General features: G+C 39.6%; 1 protein-coding gene across 1 annotated transcript; it reads left to right on the top strand.

Moving 5' to 3' along the window:
- Positions 1–1,529: 1,529 nt before the first annotated feature.
- Positions 1,530–25,309, top strand: LOC117422236 (mitotic deacetylase-associated SANT domain protein-like). Its single transcript, XM_058992177.1, has 14 exons — positions 1,530–1,590; positions 2,361–2,441; positions 4,859–6,195; positions 14,449–14,712; positions 15,545–15,887; positions 16,903–16,969; positions 17,849–17,991; positions 18,301–18,404; positions 19,666–19,741; positions 20,528–20,616; positions 20,832–20,981; positions 21,764–21,907; positions 22,363–22,559; positions 22,768–25,309. Exons 1-14 carry the CDS (start codon positions 1,530–1,532, stop codon positions 23,024–23,026), a joined length of 3,315 nt encoding a protein of 1,104 aa, XP_058848160.1. The 3' UTR covers positions 23,027–25,309.
- The last annotated feature ends 293 nt before the right edge of the window (positions 25,310–25,602 follow it).

The following is a 25,602-nucleotide window of genomic DNA, read 5'->3' on the forward strand; positions in this document are numbered from 1 at the left end:
TATAAAAGTAGACTTTAAAAAAAAAAAAAAAAAAAGTATCCCTGGTATTATGGTTTCTGTACAGTAAACAAAGTGGTAAAAGAGACATTTTCATAAAGTAATATCATTACTGTGGTTTACTTATTCCTTTTTTTTCAAAAAAGTGAAAACTCATGTTTAACTTAAATAAAGAAATGGGGGTATTGTACAAAGAAAAAAACACCTCACCGTTTTTGGTTTTTGTTTATTACAGTCCTCATAACAGAAAATACCAGGATCACAACAAAATAAAACATTGATCACTATACTTAACATGTACCTTGCAAGCTGGGCCTGTGTTTGAAAAGTGTGAAGCACATCCCGTATCACGATTCTGACTCGCTTACCAAAATCTGAAGCAGCACTTTGATCCTGTTTTATTTAATGTTAATCCCTACTGTCCCACACATCACTTGCCATTTTAGAAACATTCATGCAAATTCTGGCAATGTGGTCAGTCGGTGCAAGGCAAAATGCGTTATGATAATTATTTCTAATATTTATCAACTGTGTAATTTATGGAGAACACTGATGTGGCTTTTTGCCTTCAAATTCATGTGCAGCAGTGTTCGTTTTGAATATTTAATATAGTTTTTCCGCCGCACGAAAGAAAATAATTATGACTTCATAATAATCAAAATGACTCCATACTGCTGTTTTCACGTTGCACTGCTAAGGTCTTCTCTCATTGATCAACGAATGAACACTGGCCTCTATACTCAAAAGTGTCAGTATTTCAGTGTTGTGGTAAACATTTTACCAAACAATTTTTTTTTAGCACTTTATCGGAAAATCGAAGCAATACACAAACAAAATCCCCTAAAATAAGGGAATTCGGTGAGCACACATTCATCTTAAATCCGTCGGTACAATCAGTCAATTTAGGATTCAATCAGTGAAAAGAAAATGTATAATTGACAGGGAGTAACAGGCAGATGATGTTCCTCCCAGGAAAAAGCAAACAAAAACCGATTCACACAATCTGTAAGTCAGCAGAGGAAGAGTTGTCATTTCATTCCACATGTTGTTTATCTTAGATAGAATAGAGGCACGCATGTCATGCGCACCTCTAGGCTAAAATGAAGTCTCCTTAAACATTACTAAAACGTTTGTGTATCACTTCAAACTCCTAAATGACCAGTTAATGAGGCGATAACAAGCAAAACCGTCAGAATTTTGTCAAAAGTCGGTATTGCAAAAACCTGCAGTATTTTTGTCTTTTAAATAGTTGGAGTGTGGGAAGGGGTATTTGTGTATTGCAAATATTCCTTAAACCTTCCTTAAACGTCCCTTATTAAGAAATTTTGGTACCGACACTTTTGAGTATAGAGGCCACTGACACAAAGCGAAATGGGTAGAGATTTGTGACTCATGCCAAAATGAAATCTGAAAGCTCGGCCAATCAACAGGCAGTGATTATAAGAAGATTAAATAAATCCTGGTACCCAGTACCGGCATCAAAATAAGTCCCGGTACTGAGTACCGGCAGAATTTCACCCCTGAGTGGCACAATGATAAAGTTTGTGTCTCTACAGCTAAAAGTTCTGAGAATGTTGGAGGATTCCAGTATAGGTAAGTAAGCTGTTTCTTAGTAGGTTATTGCATTACAGTCTCTTATCAGTAAATTAATGTCGCATGTTTTGAATAGTATCCAGCTTGTATTTTTTTTTCAGAAATAAAACTTAGCTATATATTGTCATTTACTGTAGGATTATTGTGCTGTATTTATGTTTGATGAGGAATTCAACTTACAAAACAGGGTGTGTGCACCGCTTTAAAAATGCAAACCCCGCACCTTTTTTCAAAGCGTAACACCACCGGTGGCACCATGGACTGTGGAATTTCCCGGAAAGGATACTACACTGTAATTTACAGGCGTCCACATGGATGGGATGCGCCTTATATGGTTGTGGAAGTAGGTGTGGCGATCAGACTGCGATGGATCACAAGACTTTGAGAGAGAGAGAGAGAGATAGAGAGAGAGAGAGAGAGAGAGAGTGTGTGTGTGTGTGTACATAGGGGAAGTTGCAGAGCTGGTTTCACCGTTGTGCAATCTAGAGGCAGTAACATGCAACGCCGAAGCAAGCTAACCTACTTTTTTTTTTACTTCTTTCTTTCGCTGCCGATTTGCAAGGCGCATAAGGATCTTTTATCTTTAAAAAAAAATGTGTGACGTCACCAAACCATGAGTCAACGTTGGCAATGTATGCAGTCATCTTTGGATTACAAAGTGGATTCGTGGAGTGCTTTTTAGTGCAGTTCACAGGGAGGCAGAAGAAGGGAGGCGTACAAATAATGAAGATCTCATATTGATTTCAAACCTTCCCTTTGCTATTATTTAGCATTTGATAAAGCAGTTAGACGTGGAAGCAAAGTTGCAAGAACCGTTGCCCCTGACATTTGCCACGTAACAGGATCTGGAGGTCAGTTGTGTACATTGCAAGCATAATTTGATTATCGAATGTCTTGCATGTTTTGTACTTCTGTTGCTTCTGTGTTTTAAAGGACGGAGCGCTAGAGTGCAACTGTAAACTAAACGCCATGATTGCACACACCACGCGCTTCATTGCACAGTTGCTGCAGGGTCTTGCGATTTACATTACAGTACTTTGTAACAAGATAATCCCTTTGCAACAAAGGGATCTCACAGTAGCGCTGAGCTGACTGGTTATAGGAACTGGGGAATATTTAATAAAATAATGCATATGTCTCTTGTTTGTTAATTTGCTAATTGCTACAGCCTCCTGTTCTTTCATCAGAAGCTGACACTCATTCGAGATTAGATCATCAGGGTTGAAATTGATTGCTATTCAACATGGTATATTATTCCACATTATTCTCTCCTGTGTGTCACAGGGTTGCAACAAACTTCCCTAATTAGTAGTTATAAAATTGGGCCTTTTTTATCCAAAGAGGTTTACCACTGAGATTGAGTGCACGATCAAATCTACTATTTTAAATAATACGGTGCATTTAAATTCTGAATTTTAGCAGCGTTTTTTGTTTGTATTTTCTGTCCGTGAGGCGGGGAACATATTCCGTTACAAGTACAGGATAGTACTTTTTACATAAGTCATATTTGGGAAAGTCCCTTGTACAAGACGTAACACTGTCAGCTACCTCACGATTTTTCCTTCAATATTTGGACTGGGTAGTCTTATGCAACGCCGAAAGATCACTGTACATGTATGTAATCTGACAGCCGAGCATTTGTGTTTATTGCTTGCATTATCCGACAGGGCTACTAGAGGCCAGCTATTTTGAGATTTGTATGTGCAAGCTTGCTTGCGTGCGTTTGTGTACAGGTAAACAAATGTAGCTGTCAAGTGTGGCTACAGTATGCATAACACGACAGAAGTTTATAGCTGCATGCATGCGTGTATCTGTTTTATATGCGTGTTTCTGCTGCACGTACTGCATGTATGTGTGATTTAAATGCGTGCATATGCCCGTTAAGGGTTTTATTGTGTGACACTGCAATACATAATTGGCCTGACCTTGCAAGTAGAATATGACTGATCTAGAAGAGGATGGTTTGTGGTTTGCAAAGCAACTGATTAGAACCGGAATCAGATTTCAGTGTTTTTTGTGTCAGCCTTCTGTGACTGTTTCTCTAGCAGTATGCATTAGAATGCCAATAGAACGTGAAATAAGACAAGTACGATGGCACGGGTATAGTGCGGTGGGAAAACGGGGAATGCCCACTACTAAACCAGTAAATATTATGAAAGTCTCAAGTGGTAACAGTATATTGTTAAGATGTATTGTACATATACTATTGTTAGAGTGCCACAACTAATACTACAGCTACGACCTGAGAATTACGTTTTCTGTTTATTTGTTTCTACATTTTGATCTTCATTCAGCCAATTGTATCAGGAACACAGCAGCTCTTTCCTGGAGGAGCTTAAATTAATTGTGGTTCAGTAGTTAATATCCCCAGCTGCATGCATATCCCTAGTGATATAGTGGTGGAGTCTGTATGTATGTACTGTAATGTGCCCTCTAGAGAACTTCGTGTACGGAGGATGCCTATGCTGGCAGTACCGTATTTCTGCGACAAGACTTACAAATAACTTTCTGTATTGAATGTATCGTAATCTCGGGGTAAATGGAGGGGTTTTGTCCGTTTGGAGAACTGCTTTTTGTATTGTAATGAAACTTGCTAAGGACCTCCAGTAGCACATTGAGTGTCATATCTACAGTATAGAAATTACAAAAGAACAGTGACGAAGTAATATGTTTGTTTCATATATAACACATATAAACAGAGAGAGAATTAAAAAACAGACAGCTCTATATTCCAGCAGAATCAGGAATATATTGAACTGACTCGCATTTTAATAACTGAAACAGTATTGTTTGTTTTGATGTAATACAAGCTTAAAGCGTTACTGTAAATCATTTGGTAACATTAGGATTTTTTGTTAAATATTATTTGATTATGTATTTTCTCAAACCATTTGACATTTCAGTACAGTATACAAACCATACAGTAACATTAATGCAAGACAGGAGACCACCACTGCTGTAATCTTAACTGCAGATTAACCTCCTTTTTCATGCTTTATTTTTTTTCAGGTTCAAATTGATGAATGGAGGGCGTGACTGACGCCAGAGGTCTCAGTCCCTCAACCACAAAGTGGCTATGGAGCCCCACAGAAGTCTGAAAGGGGGTTGTTGAATCCTTTACCATCTGTACTTCATCCTCTTTTTTGATCCTACCTTCTTTGGTCCTGGGGTGGGGAGGACAGCCTGTGGATTTCCTTAATTTATCAGGCCATTTTTATACTGTTGGTCACAAATATTGAGGATTTTGTTGTGAGGACTTAAATTTAAGTTTTTGTTAGTGTGTGTTTTCTCGCCATGAACCTGACGCCCCAACAAAAAGCAACAGCCAAGAGGACAGGCAAGCGCATCTCATTCTTCAATGAGCAGAGTGGCCCACAGCCCCCACAACCCCTGGAGGTGCCTTATTACAGCCTGGGGACTCAGGTTCAAGAACCAACCCAAAGCGATGGAGAAACCCTATCCGGTTCGGAAGCCCCGAGGTACCTCTCCTCTGTGATATTTAGCCCAGAAAAGGGGGACCGGGCTCGGGGGCACTACCAGCAGACGGTCCCTATGAAATGGGGGATTCCGGAGCAAGGCAACGCTAACTGGCCTCAAGGGGGTGTCCCCGGAGTTTGGGGACAGAACTATTCTGTCTATGTGGGCAACAACTTGGATATGAACGTCCCTGGTTATGGCAGTCAGGTTTACTCCAAACTAGGCCAAGAACCTCAACAGCAGCCCAAAAGAGGGCAGGAGAAACAGACTCAAAACCCTGCAGCTGAGGCCTACCGGGAGACTGCTCAAAACAGGAATGTGGAATGGGAGCAGCAGCAGCAGCAGCAGGCCTTGGCCAGGCAGCAAGCCCAGATTCAGGCCTTCCGTCATGGGCAGAAGCAAGGGGCAGCACCCCCACAACCAGCGGTGGTCCTGCAGCCTTTTCAGCTGGCTTTCGGGCAACAGAAGCAACAGCTGCCACCTGGTTACTTTCAGGTCTTCCAGCCTAACAGAACTGTTTCCAACATGGGCTTTGGTGGTCAGCCTAAAACACAACACCAGCTTCAACAGCAACAGCAAGAACAAATAATGCAACAACAACAATTGCAACAACAACAGAATCAACAAATAATGGAAAGTTTCTACCAGAATCACCTTCAGCAGCAGCAGCAGCTAACGTCCCAGTCTTTAGGATCTCAGTCCCACCAACAAGGGCCCCCAGGCCAGTTCCAACAAAGCAGCTTAAACCCTGAAATCCAGATGTATCTAGGAGGCTCCCAGCAGACAGAGCTAGCTGCCCACCACCACCCTCAGCCCAGGAGGTCTCGGCGGCTCTCCAAGGAGAGCGCCCCTCCAGCAGCAGCCTTCCAGGGAGAGCAGCCAGGGAATCTGTTCCTGATCCCGTGGAGCAAGCCAGCCCCCGGTTCTCAGGCTTCCAGTACTGCTGCTGCTGCCCAAAATGGGGCTCTCGAGGCAAAAGTGGCTCCCAAGACAGAAGACGCCACAGGAGCTCTCACGGGAGTCATCCAGAGTACAAGGAGAAAGAGAAGGGTTTCCCAGGAGGCTAATCTGCACACATTGGCCCAGAAAGCTTCTGAGATGGAGTCCATTCCTCCTCCAGCAGTAAAGGTGACATTTTTTCTTTCTTTCTTTGCTATTTTTGTTTATTTTTCTGTCCCACCTTTCTGTTTACCTGTTATACTGTGTTAGCTCATACCAGTTGTTTCTTGTCCAGTCTCCTGGCCTTATAAAGCACTAAAGCACAGATCTGTACTTGAAAATGTTTGGAATTTCATTTTGAAACCAAGAGGAATAGGGTAGATCATAAATATGCACAAACAGAATACTTCATAAACAGCAGCTGTTGGTTAAAGGTTTTACAAAAATTGTAAGATACAGTATGAGGTTGCTGGCATGAGTAGTTCTCCTGTGTTACTGCCTAGTTATCAATGAACAAACGGGCACAGTATAGATACAGCATTACTGGATTTATGCTGAAACCATTTCTATTACACCAAATCCGTGATGGGCATGACAATACCTTAAACGTTCACCAAAGTCCAATAGATGGGAATTAAATCCCACGTCACACTTTACATTTGTTGCATATATCAGTAAAACCATTTGTCCAATTTTGATTAAACTTGACAATATATTTTGCCATGATACTAAGACCTAATTTGCTTAACTTATAATATCTAGGTCTTAATTACCCCTAATACAGTTTTCATTAAACTATTAATTTCCATTTCTTGATCTGTAATATTTGGTATATACTGTAGGTGCGTAATGTCTCATGTTTTTTATTTTATTTTTTATTACTAGATATGAGAATAGTTTTTTTTTTTTTTCTTAAAATGTTGTCGCATATTATATGAGCCCGGTACATTCGGTTTTGTATTCTGTTTTGGATAAATTGTGAATTCACACGTTAACCCATCTTTAATTCTTTGAATGTTCCAAGCTCTTAAAAACAAATTTAACATTTTCACCTGTGATCTCAATCTAATCCCATGCCTTTAGGAGAATAAACCGTAGTAGCTGTTGAGGCAACAAGCACAGTTCCAGAACACCTGCTTTTAAGTGCTGTAAGATCACAGGGCACTTAACCTGTACTATCTATACTAAAATAAAATACTACCCACAAATTGATTCTCACAGTTCTATAAATCCTATTGAAAGTAAACTCCTGGTTGGCACTTGGCTGTGCCACAGCCATAACAACAGCTGATGTGTGTGTGTGTGTGTGTGTGTGTGTGTGTGTGTGTGTGAGGAATACAATTTATTGAAAAAGTGCTAATTGTAAGGGAATCCTACAGGAGTACACTAAATGCTTGCTCTGAGGCCTTTAGAGTATGAAGTTTGTCTTTAATTCAGTTTCTTTACTAAAATAACTTTTACTTACTTTTTTAAATGGTATTATATTTGCTTAAGGTGCAGCATATGTGCAAGTGCTTCCTGTAGCTTTGCATTCAATCCCCATTCTCCAAGGTTCACTGCTTTAAACCAGCCCATGATATCTGACTGCTGTATACTTTACATGTTTGGCTATAGTTATTGCACATTAAAAAATTAACCCATTTGTGTATACTTCCTGCATTATCAGAAACGTAACAGTGATTCATTTCCGTGGTCTCTGAATTGTATGGGGAAAATACAGAATGAATAGTTTGAAACATAATCGGGCATGTGGAATGCAGAACAGGTGATTTTTATGATAAATCTATTTGTTTATGCTGTTACTAAAAAGGCAAGTCCATTGCTGGTGCCACAAATGGTGCTAGAAAGCTGTGTGTTCTGTCCATGAGCCTTCAGAGGCATGAACACATCCTATTTACAGTAGCATGTTTCTTACGAAGTCATATATAGTGTACTCACTATTGTACCTAAACCAAAGAACAAGGATTGCACATACCTTTCCTCAGGGCATAGTTCAGTTAGCTTTCTGCAATTCATTTTAATACAAGTTAATACACTAAGTTACTATAGTGTAGCCTACACATAAACACAACTATTTACTGCAAAAGTAATAATGCAGTATAAATTGTCTTCTGTCTTGTGGTAAGGTTCGCTGTTCTCTTAATGCAGGAAGTCTGTAATACGGAACTTAAGTTTCCAATGCACATTTGTAAAGAGATTGTGTTCACTGTACAGTGCATCTATGATTTTATAACCACTGCTTGTTTATCCTTTTTAGTTCCTTTTTACAAACTATTATATCAGAGGCGCCCTGCCCCATACCTTCAGGAATGCTTTGTTTTTGTTCACAAAAATACCAGTTCCTCATTAAAAATGAAATAGTACGTGAATATTCATTTGAATCCATGTTCATCATAGCACTGTTAAAGCACCAATGTTGTTAGTGTTGACAGAATGCATGGTGTATCAACTTCTATCTAGTAAGTTTACAGAAAGACTGCCAGTCTTGGGTAGTTGTTTCGTGTGCTGAAAAATGAAAACGAGCTTTGCTATGCGTATTTATATATTAGATTAGTTTACCGGTGTGCTTGCTGTTTTTAAATAGACTCCCCTTTTTCTTTATTAGGCCTGTTTCACAGGTGTGCAGTTTTATAAGAGTTAAAGGTAATCTACAGGAGCACCTGCACTAGAATAATGGGTGAGAAACCAAAGAAACGGACACCTGTGTTCTGTGTACAGAGTTTCTACTTAATTGGCAAAATGTTTGTGTTTTTATCAATCATGCCTTTATTAAAAGTGCATGCCTTACCAGGAGTATATTGTGCATTTAAGACCAGAGTGAATGCTTTAAAAGCATTTCAGAAAAAAAAAAAGTATCAGATTACCAGGGCTCCCCGTGCCAGTGCCCTGCTAAAACTGGCAGAACTTGTCTCTCACAAGCTTCACGTTTTAGTTCTTTCTGTACTCAAGTGGTGGGTGTCAACATAGGAACTAACTTGTGTGTGCCTGCCTTTTTGGCTCGCATCCAGAGAATAATGCAAGTCAGTGCAATGACGAATACCGTCAGTCTGTCCAACCATTTGTTGGTAAAGGTGTGTCCTATTTATATTTTGTCACATGTTTTAAGAATTGTCTTTCATTCCTATATTAATTATCTAAACGGGGGTGGATTTTAGTACATTCACTCTAAAATGTATACACCTGATTTTCAAAGAACCTCATTTCACTGCAGCAATGTTAGGTGGATCAAAAAATACCCCCTGCATTTAGTTTAAATCTTGTGTTAAATCTTAGCTCTAATGGTGTTTCATGAAAAATGTTACCAGTTTAACAAACAGGGGGCGCTAGGGATAAGCAGGTTATCGAGAGGTCCTGCCAAGTTAGAAGAAGAGGCGGAGCGACTACTTTTTTACTTGTTTTGTAGCTTCGCCTAGTTTACTGCTTATTCCAGTTTCACAGTGGTTTGGGACCTCAAACAGTTTATTTTCTTTTAGTACTTTTGCATTTGGCTGTTAAGTTAGTTTAGCATCATTATTACATTTATTAGGTCTACACAGAGTAATTTAACAGATGTGATAGACTCAATAATTTTCTTTAATTTTTTTTTGTTAGTTCAAAAACTTTCAGCTTCAGCTTTTCACTTCTTCGGATGCATTTTTTTTTTAAACAAGTGGTTTAAGTTAGAGTACGTAGGACTGCTAGTACTAGCACCAGCACCTTTCATTAACAAACAATTTTTGAAATCTGAAAAGAAAATGGCCTTAGACATTTGAACACCCAGACTAAGAATGAAGCCACGGTTATCCTTACTGAGGGCTGTCAGAATCAATCGGGTAAGTCATGTCTCAACTTTTGATTTAATGTTACTGTGTTCAAATTATTAAGGGATGGTAATACAGTAGTCCGTAGCGTATCTGACTGCGGTGGGATCAGAGTAAGGGCGCATATGTAAAAAGTCGGATAAATGAATCCTGTTTTAAATACCATTATACAGAACTGTAACAATTACTATATTTACACAATTATGGTTTTGAGATTCAGCTTTTATTAGGGAGCTCTCCTAAACCCCTTGTTTAGAAAGATGTAGGGTATTAGTGCTTATGACAGAGTAGTCGTCTGCCATGTGAGTGCGTGCATTCGCTGCTGAGTTACAGGTAGGAGATTGAGACGGAGGTTGAAGTTGATGTGCCCTGCAGGTGAACAGGATTTATTTACATATCCACACACTGAACAGCTCACGTGACACTACTAGCAATGGTAGCGCACAGAGTACATACAACACAGTGTACGAAAACTTTGGTGGGATCTAACCGGCTATTGGCTGTTTGGACTTGTTTACTCACTCTTTGGTATTCAACCCTGGTTCTGGTTCTCTCTCTCTAACTTGCAAACACACGCACACACATTGGCGAATTTTAGTTTCTTTAGCTGGCTTTGCAGCAGCCCTGAGGTGAATAAATAGAACCTTTTTATACCTGACGCCCCGCTGGAACACACCTACCTGCTGATTAATCACACACAGCAGACAGGCTCTCCCAGGAGTGTCAGGTACTTCATTAATTAATTACAATAAATACACACTATTTGCAATATACATTTACATAAAAAACCCTCTTCATGCTCAGGGCTCCTGCCCTGCCAAAGTGATGTATACTCTTACATTAGTGTCAGGTAATTTCCACAGTAGCAAAATGCACAGGTTTACGTACACATTGTACACACAACTCGCTCTTGCTTTCCTGTAGCCATTTTGCATTAGCTCTGTACATGTGGGTGACGTTGCTGAAGAGCTTGATCATGGCGGATATACACCCTAACCGTTTGTGACTTGCAGACACACAGTGGATTACTGTATTAACCGTCTATATGCAGCAAAGTATGCGATGAGCTTCCGAAAGTGCTGCCGGCTTAGTGCTGAGCCTGCCAACACTTCGATTTTATCTTTTGTCGGTATCGTTCGGTTTGAAATTTTATGCAAATGTCCTTTTCAGTTTGATTTCGGATTGGGAAAATCGTAAGCGTTGCATCCCTCTTCTCTGCAACTATCGTAATTGTTTGAAAAATGTGTCTGCGGAGCTAGACCCTCTGTCACCTGCAGAAATGTGCAAGAGTATATGATGATAATAAGGAGATTAGTGCTATCAAGTGTAAAAATATGTACTGTTCTTTATGAAACTCATAATTGAGATGAACTAGGGAATGCAGTGGTTTGTGGAGCACCCAAAGAAGCAGGCAACTTCAAACTCTGCAAATCTTATCCAATTTCAGTTATGACTCTATAGAAACAGACTTCAACTCCTACGCGTATGCATCCTTACAATCAAAAGCTTGCAGCATTCTGAACTCCGTTGTAGCAGAGGCTTGCTGCAATGATGAAGAGCTAATTTGAGCACATTTTAAATGGGAGTTCATCGAACAAGCAAGTAAACGTAGGACCAATACAAAATTGTATAACAGGATTTTATGTAAATTCCAGTGTGTGTTTTATATAATTTTGGAAATCTAGATGAATTTGACATGGTATATTTTACACTGTCAATATATCTATTCAAGCAAGGCACTGGTGATACAGTACATTTACAGTATGTATAGTAAATGAGATTATTCATTTGATTTCAGAATGGAGTTGTAGCTAACAAAATGATTTCAGAAATCCTTCCTGTTGTGAACTTCCGGTTACTATACAGGCCTGAAATTGCATATGAAAGTACATGTATTTTCATTTTTAAACATGACATCTGGTAACACACTAGGTTAAAGACAGCTCTCTGCTGTGCTTTCAAGGAAAACAGTTGTACTTGCACTTCTTAGGTCATTTCACCTCAGCAGTGTCTTCAGGGTCAAAGTATTGTACTGGCTGAAAAGCATTTCAGTTATTAGATTGGTTACCGAGGGAAAGAAGGCCTTGAAGGGGGATGAGAATTACACTCTTCAGGTGAATGCACATGAAAGTACCATATCTGAAATCATGGCTAGTTTTATGTTTTGTAAAACTTCCCATTTGAGACCTATATGAAGAAAACATATGCATGGGGTGTGGAAAAAATTAGGAATTATTTTGTTGAAGCTACAATTGCTTTAAAAAAGAAAAGTCAGAAAATCATCACAGCTTGGCTTAGAACCAACAGTATAAGAATAGATGAGTCATATTGTGAAATGGAGTTGGTGCCACAGACTAAAAATGCACACAGGTAAGTAACACTTCATGTTACTGCCCTTTTACATAGCCATGCAAAATCATTCATTAAAAAAGTGAACATTTAACAAAAGCTAAATTAACTTACTTTGGAATTTCCCAGGCCAATCATTCATGTTGTAGGATATGTACAAACACAAGCAATTTAGACACTGCACATTCACCAAGTCACAGCAACTTCCTATGTGTTTCTCAGAATGATAAGGACATTCAATTGCACAATTAACCAAATCAGGATACATTTCTACTTGGTCACATGTTACATGTAAACTCTGAGGTTGTAGGTCATTGTGATTATTTTTTATTTTTTCTTCAGTATATGACTAACAGGGGGTCTTAGTACCTGCTACTTCTATTGTGGGTGTCGCAGAATGATGAGAGAGACAGAGGGATGCAGTTGACAACGCCACTCAGGCGTCCAGGTTTTATTCAAATACACAGAATTGCAGTGACAGGTGGCTGCCACTAGGGTACCAGCAATGATAGCCCTAGTGTAGGAGGACATACACAATGTAATCAAAGTAATAGCTCCAAAAACGCAAAACAAAACAGTGAGAAAACAGCTAAAAACAAAAGCTTGCCAAACCACTGGCTTAGCGCTGCTCCCACTAAAAGGGCGGTCCTGCTCCGGAACCTGCGCTCTGACACACTAAAATAAACTGTTGTGGGATCTAAATCCCCTAAATGAATCCCTACACAGTTCACTCACCCTGGTTCTCCACACAGTTGTGAGGCTGCACGCTTACTGGAATTAGAACCAGAAGAACTGGCTTTCCAGCTCCTTTTTTATACCATGTGGCTGGTCTTAATTGATCATCACTTAGCCAATTAAGCTCCAGCCACATTCCGCACATGAATTTGGCAGAGATGGGTTTAACCCTGTCCCTGCCAAACTTAAATTAAAAACTTTTCAACTTTTTTTACAACTGCAAAACCCGCCATATCTAGTACACACTTACTTTCAATATTTTTTAAACTATACATCTACACAACAATACATTATTTACATGTGCAGGGCCCTGCCACAATTACATATTTTAGTATTATCTTTGTACATAGGTGCTTCCTTATCATAGTGGGTCCAGAAGTCCAAAATAACAACTATGATAAAGATAATAGTAGTTTAAGCATTCAATTATTACACAATGTTATCATCAAGCATCTCTGTGAGTGGGGGGGGGGGGGGGGGGATCTGTATGTATTTCCAAATCTGCCACTACTGCAGCTACTGTACTAGTATCTTGCAACTTTAAAACTCCTTGGGCAAAATCTACTTACAACAGACCGCGATTAGACAATGCATGAAAAATCTGTAATGCTTAGTGCAGTGTAATATCTAATATTTTATTGCTTCTGTATTTCTGTGAATGATACAATCGCATTTCCTGTTCTTTTGAGGGATTCTGTTTTATTGGTTTGTTAACCTTCAATTCGGTTTTACTGGAAACTGAAAAAATCAGCAATCCTGAACAGATCAAAACTGTCTTGCACCATTAATAAAGTCATAGCTGACCAAGACATTGACCTCTGACCTAATGTGGCAGCCATATTTAGGGCATGTAACTTTAAGTTTCTGCAGTCTCTTTTGAGGTATTGTTTGGTACCCAGCTGTATTCATTGACTTTCTTAATTAAGTTCCATTACTGGCATTGTCCAGTAAACTCTTACACTGCCACATCGTTTTAACCCCTGGTTGCAGTATATCAATGACACAGACCACACACTTGTATTTATAGTTAGTTGCTACACTACTGTATTGTCAGATTTTTCTCAATAAAGTTCCATTAAAGGTGGTGCCTAGTAGAATTGAAACTTTTCACTGCCACATTGTTTTAACCTTGATGATACAGATCTATTTCACGTATCAATTTTATGTTTAAAAACCATTCATTCTGTTATGACTTACCCCTTCGATTATGCCCTGGGTGTGCTTTGTTGTTGACTGGGTAGACTCCAAATAATAGCCCTTGGAGTAAACCCAATAACCTGGCCCTATGTAAGACATAACACAATACCATGTTATTTCTTACATGTGCTAGGGGCAGAATGTTGTAGGTTGACAGATTAATTATTAAACTCCATTGTACCTGATGCACTTGCATGTTTGTTTTGAGAGCCATATTGAGGATGTGATGAATGAAATGGAAAACTATACAGAGTGAAACTAAACAACAATACATCAGTTAAGATATCTTTGATGTTTCATTCCCATACCAAGTGGCCCTTTAAGACACAATCCCTTATCTTTCTGTTGTTGTTGTTTGCAGGGGGCTGAGGAGAAGGCCCCAGCAGAGGGAGACTCGGTCAGTGCCAAGCGTCTGCGGGAGGAGGGTCTGGTCCCGCTGGTGATACCGGTGTCCGTGCCTGTGAGGCGAGTGGACCGACTATCCCCCAGCAGGGAGCAGGCAGAGGGGGAGGGATGGAGCCAGAGAGCAGGGCCCCTGGATAGAGCGCCGCTCGAACAGAAGGCCTCTGTCATCGTCACCCGCCGGAGATCCCTTCGCAATTCTCTCTCAGAGAGCACAAACCAGGTGAGCCATTTCCTCCAGGCGAAACCAGTTTTCTGGAAAAATGTTGCTGCACTTAGTGTCCCTGTTTCAAAGCAACAAGAGAAATGTACCTATATCTGGGAATTACACAATAACATTTTCTGGAAAGTTAGTCACGTTGCATTCCTAATATTGTCTGTGTTAAAATCTGTGATGATTAAACCTGGTTTCAAAGCCAAAATAAGGCTTTGCATTTCTTCTTTTTCAACACCTTTTGTTCTCTCAGAACTAAATGAAAGCCACACCTCAGCCGTGCATAACATAACAAATATTACTTCACACCAGCCCTTCACCCGTACAACGCTGGCAATTCATTCGATCTGAATGTGTGAGGTTGGGTTCATGCGCTAGAAAATGACTGGAGTATGTCCAAAAGCTGAGGATCTTGGTAGTCAAGGCCTGCTGTTCATAGTGGCTTCAGAGATCTTTAGCTTCTTGATTTGTAAATTTAACATTTGTTTTACCAATGTACTATGGCATGAAATGTTGCTGTCTACATTTATCTTTTTATTTATAAATTCTTTCATACTATTCTTATAACAGAAATAAAAAAAACTGAAAAAAAATGTACCCGAAGCGTACTAAGAAAGATTACATTCTCTACCTGCCTCCACAATGGTTTCCACAGTCCGTTCCACAATGGGACCAATGAGTTACAGGCTTGGAAGGACCTTTACCATTGGGTTCCAGAACTGTTCAACAGTTAAGTTACAGACTTGGGACAGTATATTACAAAATGATTCTTTTAATAAAAAAACTAAAAAAAAAAACTGTACATATAGTTAGATAAACTATTTTTTACATTTTTTACCAGGATGAAGAAGGAACAAATGAGGAGGAAGCAAAAGCATGCGTCAAGTCAAAGCGACGCCCTCGGCCGGAACCCCTCTTCATCCCCCCTCCCAAGCCGGGCACCTTCATACCTCCGCCCGTCTACTCCACCATCACCCCCTACCAGAGCCACCTGCGCTCTCCTGTGCGGCTGGCTGACAACCCCTTTAGCATGCCCCCTTACACTCCCCCGCCCATTCTCAGCCCTGTGCGGGAGGGCTCCGGACTCTACTTCAGCACCATCCGCTCCTCTGCCACTTCCAACAGCCTCCCAGCTCCCACTCCTGCCACCCCCAAGTCTGTCACACGCAGCCTGCTCAGATCCAGTAAGCAGCCCTTCTCCTACTCCTATTTGGGTTTACTTTATTATGCGATTTATAAAACGTCAGTTGGCCACTGCGGTGCTTCCATTTCTGTTACTTATCCATTCGCAGAAAACAGTATTCTAGCAAGTCCTGTATCTGTCCACCTGATCCCACATAAAGTCCATCACTGTTGGTATGAGGATTCCAATACATTTTATAATTGTAAGCAGTTTTTGGCTACAGCACTTTATGAATCGTTATGGTTGCACATTATCTGGTACCTCCACCTTCGAAGTGTGTGTGTGTTTGCTGAGTAAAGTGTCCAACTGCTCTGTACACTACCCTCCATCTCAAACTGGGACAGCATTGTGATATATGACCAATATTTGGAAGGATAGTGTGTATAGATCATTCTTGAGTACTTAGAAGAGACAAGATGTTCAATACATTGATAGTAATTTCCAAAATAGCTTTAACTCATGAGTTATTTGACGAGTATTGACAAATGAACTGAAACAGTTTTTTGAATATTTTGAAAACTTTTGTTTTATCTGTAACAATAGTTAGTCAAAAAATGGTACTACAGTAGTTTCTTTTAAATATTTCTACATATCCATCCCTACTTTTAATACTGGAAACATGTTTCCATCTCCATCCACCATTTTTATTTATGTGTTTATTCCCCTAAGAAACTCAAAATGAGATGTCATACATTTCTGCAAGTGGTGCACTGCTGTGTTGCGCAGTGCACAGTACAATACAAACAGCAGGCATTTAAAGAAGTGCTAACCAAGGTTTTAAAAATAAAATGTCTTATTGGCACTAGTATTATTGCTACTGGCCCTCCTTTGAAAGTTTTGCTTGTATTTTATACTTCAGAATATGTTCATGAAGCGGAGTTGTATTTCAACACTTGTACCACAGCCTCTTAGTATGTAGTTTTACAGGACAGTGTGTTGGAGTTCGTTGGTGCTCCTGGGTTATGCGCAATGCCATTGACGGCTCTCCTAAGTCTGTGGTTGTTTTATGTTTACAGACAGTTCCGAAATCACTCCTCCTGTCCTTCCTCTTATGGGTGATGCCACCCCCGTCAGCATAGAGCCGTAAGTGTCTTTTATTCATTGAACAAACTAAATTGCAACGTTTTTTGCACAGATTATCAGTGCTTTTACAAAAAATATATATAATTGCTTGAGTAATGGAAATAAAATCATTATTCATTATTTGAAAAAATATATGTGTTTCTAGCAGTAATTGATTCAATTAATTTGTAAAGTAACTGGCTGAATGCACTGGCTACAACCAGAAAGCACTTTTATTATGCTTTATTGTGGCAGTGGAGTAGGTGTATACTAATATAAGCCACTTAACTAGCCTACATTATGACATTATGAAAATGTAAGAGAACAGTAAAAACATTTTTAATTCAAAATGACTTCCTCTTTAAGGAGCAGGTATTTCTTTGGGGGGACAATGTTCTGAATGTTACTCTATTGCTACTCCACTGGCTTTGCCATGTTTATTGCTTGCCCTGTTTATTCATTATAATTATTATTATTTATTTCTTAGCAGATGCCCTTATCCAGGGCGACTTACAATTGTTACAAGATACCACATTATTTTTACATACAATTACCCATTTATACAGTTGAGTTTTTACTGGAGCAATCTAGGTAAAGTACCTTGCTCAAGGGTAACAGTGTCCTCCACCTGAGATTGAATCCACAACCCTCCGGTCTAGTCCAAAGCCCTAACCACTACTCCACACTGCTGCCCTCATTCATTCCAGCGTTATTACAAAATAAATAGCTCCATTTCACTCAGCCTGTTTGCACTTAGTGCTTGAGTACATCATTTATGTTTTGTTTGAAAATCTAATCCCGATACTTTACATTGTCTACTGCTTAAAAAATATCTTTGGCTTTGGGGATAATGCATGATCTTGGCCTTCTATAATTATTTATTTTATTTTTTGTCCCCAGACGGATAAACATAGGCCATCGGTACCAGGCAGACATCCCAGAGCTGAAGGAGCGGTTGCAGGCACAGCAGGATGAGCACAAGGCAGACTTGGTCTGGAAACCCCTGCAAGAGCTGGAGACCAAGCAATCGCACCAGGACACCAGTAAGGAAAAACCCTGCAAAAAAATACCAAGCAGAACAAACTCAATGCTAAAAAGACAAAACAAGATGCAAATCCTTGTGAAGGTTGCTTCCTTGTCACTTGTTTTTTATATGTAATGTATTAACAGCAATGTATGGAAATATTTGTACTTGGGGTGGGGCACAGAGTCCATTTATTTACTGCAATATAGTACTTTATTTATCCTTATAAAAATGAAAGATTTTCCAATCAGAATGTTGAAAGAAGCAGCGCAGTGTTCCAGTGTGCATACTCTGACGGTTCTGCCCGTGTTCTTTCCTCTCTTCACAGTGAGGAGCTTGATGAGCCTGGCCTGCTCCAGTGCGCTTTGTGGAGGCGGGACCAATCAGGAGCTGGCTCTGCACTGTCTGCACGAGGCTAAAGGGGACATCCTGGTGAGCAATGTGCGCCAGCAACTGACTTTTCAGTACCAGTATGAATCCGTTCTTGAGAGTTCAACATATTAGGATATTCTCATAGGCACTAGCTGATTTTAAACACACACAAACCTAATTGTATAGTGCAGTGAAATGGGATAGCTTCCTAAATACTCTTTGTCCTTTAAAATTGTAGCGTAATCAAGTATCTAACCTCGTAGCAAAAACCGTTCGCATTTCCTTGATGGTATTTTGACCTCAGAATGTGCTGTACACTGTTTTAATGAACCTCTAAACAAGTGGCACTCTGTCAGAATCTGTTTGGTTTGGCAAAAGTCTGTATGTTTTCAAACTCCTCACTCCTTGTATGAAGAAGTGCATACTTTGACTGGAATGCAGAAGGGGTGAAGCGCATGCTGGGAACTAAATGCCAGTGTGAGGAGACTCGTTACAAAACTAGTAAAAGAAAAAAAAAAAAACTCCTCATAATTCATACACAGACATTGATAAGCAGTGTTCTGTTTTGGGTCCAGCCTGCTCTAAAATATTACTGCCTGCTTCCCCATGTTATAGTAGCACGCTTTTTATTTTTTTATTACAACACTTCCACTTCCAGTACAAATCTACCATAATCTGTTTTTTATCCTACAGATTGTAGACCGACTTAATGCAGCAGACAAAAAGGTTTATTAAATCTACCCATGTTTTTGTTTTATGTGATAGTCTACAAACCTGGTGGCCTGTTTCCTTGAGTCTATATGGGTTAAGCCCTTATTAGGCAAAGCACATCCCCACTAAGCTATGCACATCCTCTCTCGGTGCTTTAAATTGAAATGCATGATAAATAGTGTACAACTCTCCTTTAGAATCACAGTTGTTTTAGCCAACCAGGATTGTGCCAGGGAGAAGTCCCTTGCTGTGGCTTTCGACACCGGCCAGTCAGCTTGTGACTAGAGCACTTAGTGTTGGACGTAACTGTGGACATCTATTGTTTCCATGGGAAGTCTAAGGCCAGTAGTTTTTTATTCAACTGAAAAATAGGTCATAGTAATCCATTCCAGGTTATTCTTGAGAGAGTGCTGTCTAGTTTACAAAGACATATTTGTAATGCTAGTGTTCTGCACAAGCAGGTGTCAAAAGATTTTTGAAAAATACCAAAAAAGAAAAGTCTATTTTGAAGAAGTTGTGTGTGTTTTGGTTCATATTTCTCTTGTGGGACTTTGAAAGCAGTTTCCCAGTGTCGCCAGGCCCCGATCATGAATATTTTGTTGTTGTTTAGGGAGCCCTGGCGCTGCTGCTGCTAAAGAAGCCAATTTTCCAGAAGAACCACCCTCTTGCAGACTATCACTATGCAGGTACTATACGTTGAAATGATTACTTAATGAACATTTTGTGCAGAGGAGAAATGCCTAATTAGTGGCATGATGGTCTTTGTGTATTTACAGACACACACAGCTCAGGCAGACGCAGTGTGATCTTATCCTCAAGCGCACTGGATGCCTTGACCCTGTCTAGCATAAATCAAATCTTTAAAAGGATCACAGGCTAGTTTAGCTTCTGTGCCAATGCAGCCATTGGCTTGTCAGGAACTTATTGGTGGCTCTGTGATATAGATTACTGTCCTCCAGGACACAAAAGCTAATTTGACTTAGACCCCTCACAGATAACAGACTGAAATTACTTTCGTTCACTGTAGTTCCAAGGTTGGGATAAAAGTCAGCCTATAGATGAAAGCTTTGTGAAAGCTGTGAGATGACTATCACAGGGGAAAGTTTACCTAAGAGGTTTCTGATTTGGTGCCACAGCAGAGTTTAGTTTAAACTAAAAAGTGAAGTTGTTGTCCACATGTTGAATAAATTCATAGAAAAATAGAATGCAACCTTATTAAATCTACATTAAAGTACAATTATATTTGAATGTATTTGAAGGGCAACACAGGTTTAATTCTTAACAGAAGAATAATTAGATTGTTAGTCTCACCTTAGTCTATACAATGACAACACCTTTAAGGAGCTGGCACTAAAGACACCTTGCATAATTGCAGGCAGTTGCAAATATAATAGATTGACACTGTCTCTTCAGGACAGTTGTCCTTACACAGAACAGTCCAGTTAGATTAATTGTGATCCCCCTCTTGTTAGGGTCAGACAAGTGGACATCTTCAGAGAAGTGGAATTTCAATAATGGAATCTCGGCTTATAAGAAGGATTTCTTCCTGGTGCAGAAGCTGGTAAGTGTGGTTTAGGATAATTCCTTTAAGGGGTAGAGTCAGTCAAAAAATACAGATTCTCTTTATGACCCATGTTAATACCTAGTATTCCTGTTCCATCATACTTGGACACAGAGGGACACTTGTGATACTGATGACTCTCAGTCTTTTTTAATCTCAAGACTGTGCTATCAAACAACATGCGAGACTTTTAATGGCAATTCTTTGTTGCCCAGGTGAGGACTAAGACAGTGGTGCAGTGTGTGGAGTTTTACTACACCTATAAGAAGCAGGTGAAGATTGGCCGGAATGGGACGCTCATTTTCGGGGACTCGGATGTCCTGGATGGAAGAGACACACAGGATGATGCTGAAATCAATGTGAAGGTTCGTTTTGGACAGTTTTTGTTTTTATGGTGGACCCTTATGCACTGAAAGTGTCTCTGTCACACTCTACATGGTGAACATGATAGCTGTCTTGAACGTTCACAAATCTACTCCAAACCTGTAGGCCTTTCAGATAAGTTGCTTCAGATTTTATTTTTTATTACATTCCCCTTATCGGTTTATGATGCTTGCAGTTTTAGTTGTAATTCCTCAAATACTGTGTTTCACCTGAGTTCAGGATATATATATATAATCTAGGTTAGGTCAGCCAAAGTTTCTTTATTGAAGTAAGAGCCAGCATCTTTTAGCGATCTACCAATTAGCAAACAAGCTTCCTTTAGTTTTGCTGGGAATAAATACACTGCTGTGTGCTAGATGGCACTGATGCTTACTAATATAAAGACATATTTGTTGATCTAACATATCAAAGCACCTTAAAGACTTTTAAAAAGTCTGTATGTGTTCACTGGTTTTCTTAGTTCAAGTTGTTAGAAATAGACAGACTGTATACCATCTCTCAATAAAGAGAACAGGATCCCTGTTGAGGGAGGAATAGAAAGGAAGCGTCCAAAACACCCAATGAATGAAACTTTAACTGAAGGATGTAAGTCGAATTTGCAAGGACGTTGATGTGAAGCTATTCCACATACTCAGAATGTAGTTATAGTGACCAATTGTTACCTGTAATGTGTTATTTAAATCTGTGGTGGGGTATATGTATGTTGCCTATATAGCTAAAGTTAAATATTAATAGTAAAAACCTTGTCATGTTTGTCCCACAGAGCTCCCAGCGATATGGTCCCACTTCGAGGGAAACTCCTAGACAGGAAGAGGAAGTCAACAGCAAGCAGTGGGAGGACCCAGCAAACAGTATGCAGGACTCAACCCTTGCAAGGGTAACGCATACACTACCGGCTAATGAAAATGTGAGTAAAAAAAGATAAGACCTCTCTGTATGAGCTATAAGACTGTATTTGTAAAAACCATTAGCTTGGCTCTTTTCTTTCCTAGTGAATACTGCCCTCTACTGTAAAGAAATAGTAACTATAAAAGAAATATCCCACTCGTCTTTGTTTTCACTTCAACTCAGCCAAGCTTTACCCACATAGTTTTCAATGTGCCACATAGAATGTGAGCTTAGGGCTCAGGTGGGTTCAGCAGAAAATGAACCTACTGTGTTACAACATAAAACTAAATAGTCTGGGGGAAAAAAGCTTTTAGGAAGTAAGAATTGTTATTAAACCTTAAAGTAACAAAACGAAAGGAATATACCCAGAGACCTGTCCTGTACTGCAATAGTGAACTGTCATTTCTGAGTGGATATTACCTACATGGTCTACAGTGCTGAATAAGTTCAAAGCATTTCATTAATTTTCTTCAGGCTAGTGAAGTCCTGGTCATGAGGAGTCCGGAGGTGCTGAGCATGGAGAAGAAAAAGGAACCACCCCCCAGAACGAGGCTGCCACCTCCACTTCCCAAACCACGCGCAGACCCGCCCCCCACAGACAAGAGAAAGACAGGGGCCGTCAACCAAGTGCAGGACCAGGACAGCATCTTTCCGTGCAAAAAATGTGGCAGGTGGGTGTCCTGGAGTTAAATACTCCTTGCTGTGCTGTGTTTCTGGGGCTAGAGGGCTAACTCCATACCCTTTCATGCTTGTCAGTTCTAGTGGGAGGCTGAAAAGCAGTTAGTGGCTGTAACAATAGCCTAGCTTATCTAAATATTATGTAGATGAGTTTTGCCTTCAGTGCCTGGAATGTTATTAACGATTGCTCTCATTTCCCAGGGTGTTCTACAAGGTGAAGAGCCGCAGCGCCCACATGAAGAGCCACTCGGAGCAGGAGAAGAAGGCGGCCGCGTTGAGGCAGAAAATAGCAGAGGAGGAGGAGAAAGCAGCAGTGGCCAGAGCAGAGGCAGCTCAAAGAAACGGCGCACAAGAGGATGATAGCAGCAGCAGCAGCAGCAGCAGCATCAGCAGTAGCAGCAGCAGCAATGCGGATTCCGAGGAGGAGGGGGAGGATAAGGACGATAAAGACTGGCACTGAGGGGGAAGGTGTCACCTGTAACCTGGGAAACCAGACAAGAAAAGGATAGCAGTGTGTAGCGTAACCTTTTGGGGGAGAAAAAAAAAAAACACAGAGACACTGGACCTAACGTGATTTTTCTCGTTTCCTCACAAAGGAAGCACACTCCCCGCCCCCACCCCCATTTTAGGGGTTATCAGCTGGATACTTTCTTTGTTCATTTATCTATCCCAAACTTTTACAGTATTTGTGCCCAGGTTTTGAGGGGGGGTAAATAATTTAGTCACTACTACTTCTTTCAACCTGTTCTCTCAAATTTTACAGTTGGTCACTAATATCAGAAAGCACACCACAGACTTTGCAGTTCAGCCTTAAATTTACAGCTTCATCTGTCTGTCTTCGTAACATGCACAAACCCTATCAAAGACAAATGTATTTCCAAGCAAGGAAAGGATTACCCCCTCCTGTGCCACTTCACTCAGATGTCCAGTCCTTGGCACAGTGGTCTGACTTTGGCGTGGAGACATCGCCTCCTTCATCGGAAAGAGCGGGTGCTGGTTCGAGGATTGCCACCTCAGGTGTTGGTCAGTCTTTGCCAGTGTCATCCCTGTGTTTTATTTTTCCCATTTGTTTCAGAAACCGGACTGAGCAGAACTAATTTTTCTGGGCAGAGTTTTTTTTGTTTGTTTTTTGCTTTCATCAGAAACTTCATTGCAGATTTCAAAACAAAGAAAATGATTAAGTACTGCAAAGTGCAGTTTGTTCCCTTTTTTCCACTATCAATGCCTTGGCTGTTTTTAATGCTTTTTTCTATATAAGACAATCAAGTTCTAAATGTTGTTTTATAATCAATAATTTTATTGCTGTTCTTATTAATTATTATTAATATTGTTGTTATTATTGTTATAATTATTATTGTATAAATCAAGCAAGCGGCTATTTTTCTAACAGATGGCTGTTTTTGTTTGTTTTATAAAAATGGGTCAGGGAGTATAATGAGAAAGGTAGGCTGTGCAATATAAAGGACAGTGAGTAGCCTAATTTCACAGAACAAAATAAAATAACCCAAACAAGGACAACACACAAAGACAAATTCACAACTATGTACTAAAAGGTTAATTATATAGACATTGTTGGCAAGACATCCTGGAAGCTCACTTTGGCTTTACCAAGTACCTTCTTAATTTAGTAAGGCTTCGGGCCCACTGACCAGTGAAGCTTAATAAAGGCCTCTCCTTACCACTGAAAACAACGTAATATGCCTTAATTATAAAATACTGTGGAATTTATTTGGCTTTAATATGCAAACATTGATCAGAAATTTTAAACTTATTTTAATTATGTAGGTGACAATGAAGTGTGGCCCATTGTAGCCTCATTGGCCTACTTTTAACCACTGTAGCTGTTGTATGATTTGGCAGCACTTCTTAAGTCTCCCTGGATTTGTATCAGTAACAGGGTCACGTATCTCATGTGCATATGTTCAAAACGTTTAGTATTTGTAACAAGGATTCCTTTATCCCCACTGCGTGTTAGGAACCCCAGCTTAAAGTCCACATTTGCTCGTTATTACCCCTCTGTCTATGCCTGCTCCCAGAAAAAAATGGTTGTGAATGATGCAGAATAGGACATCTGTAGAGGTGCACATATAATTATGAACCAAACATTCATCTAGGCGGTCACATCATTTTGTACATTAAAAATGTGTAAAGAAACTATTTTCTAATCATTTTATGATTTTCATATTGCATTTACAGTAGATAGAAAATATTTGTTAATTAAAAAAAAAAAATCTCTAGCAATCCATGTGTAATGCTACAGCTGAATTGTTGCAGGCCAGACAGATTTATAATTTATATATATATATATATATATATATATATATATATATATATATATATATATATATAATAATAAATTATAAATTATAAATTTAATGACCCAATATAAGAGCTTTTTATAAAAGCATGCCTTTCTAGTATAGATCTGTTTTCTAGGGCTCTCCACTGTACAGCTCTAACCCCACTAGCCTATTATAGGTTAATTTCTATAGTAACCTAAACAGGAGTTTCCTTAAATCATCCCCTATTTATTTATAATTCCCGGAATTTAGGTCAGCTGCAGTGGGCGAGGGTCAGAGCCAAATGAAACGGCACAAAGTATTTTCTGTTCTTGCCTAATGTCTATGCACAGTGTGTTTGTCTCCATGGGTGCCTTTTGGAAAAGATGCCCAGCACCACCCCCCTGCAAACTCCCTTTATTGAAACACAGAGCCATTTAAAAAAAAAAAAAAAAAAAAAGAAACTGCCTTACTGTCTGTTTTTGTATTTGTAACGACTAAAGATTTAACATTTCAGATCGCCAAATGGCGCTGTGACAACATTTTTGTACGCTGTAATATATATATATATATACACACAAAAAATAATAATAATGAACGCTAAGCTTGCGCTTGCTTCCTGTACAGTTGTGAGGGATTTGAACACAGAAAGTTATATATAAATCTATATTATTCACGTTTTATATATTGTTTTGATAAGAAGCAAAGATACACTAATGTTGACGTAGAAGAGGGGAAGTTATTTGTCAGTGCATTT

This window comes from Acipenser ruthenus, chromosome 18, assembly GCF_902713425.1.
Source record: "Acipenser ruthenus chromosome 18, fAciRut3.2 maternal haplotype, whole genome shotgun sequence".
Taxonomy (NCBI): Eukaryota; Metazoa; Chordata; class Actinopteri; order Acipenseriformes; family Acipenseridae; genus Acipenser; species Acipenser ruthenus.

Excerpts from the sequence above, each read along its gene's own strand:
- LOC117422236 (XM_058992177.1), top strand. The coding sequence starts at position 1,530 with ATGATAAAGTTTGTGTCTCTACAGCTAAAAGTTCTGAGAATGTTGGAG. Across the intron at positions 1,591-2,360 it reads GTTGGAGGATTCCAGTATAG|CATTTGATAAAGCAGTTAGA; the intron begins GTAAGTAAGCTG and ends GCTATTATTTAG. Across the intron at positions 16,970-17,848 it reads ACCCCCGTCAGCATAGAGCC|ACGGATAAACATAGGCCATC; the intron begins GTAAGTGTCTTT and ends TTTTGTCCCCAG.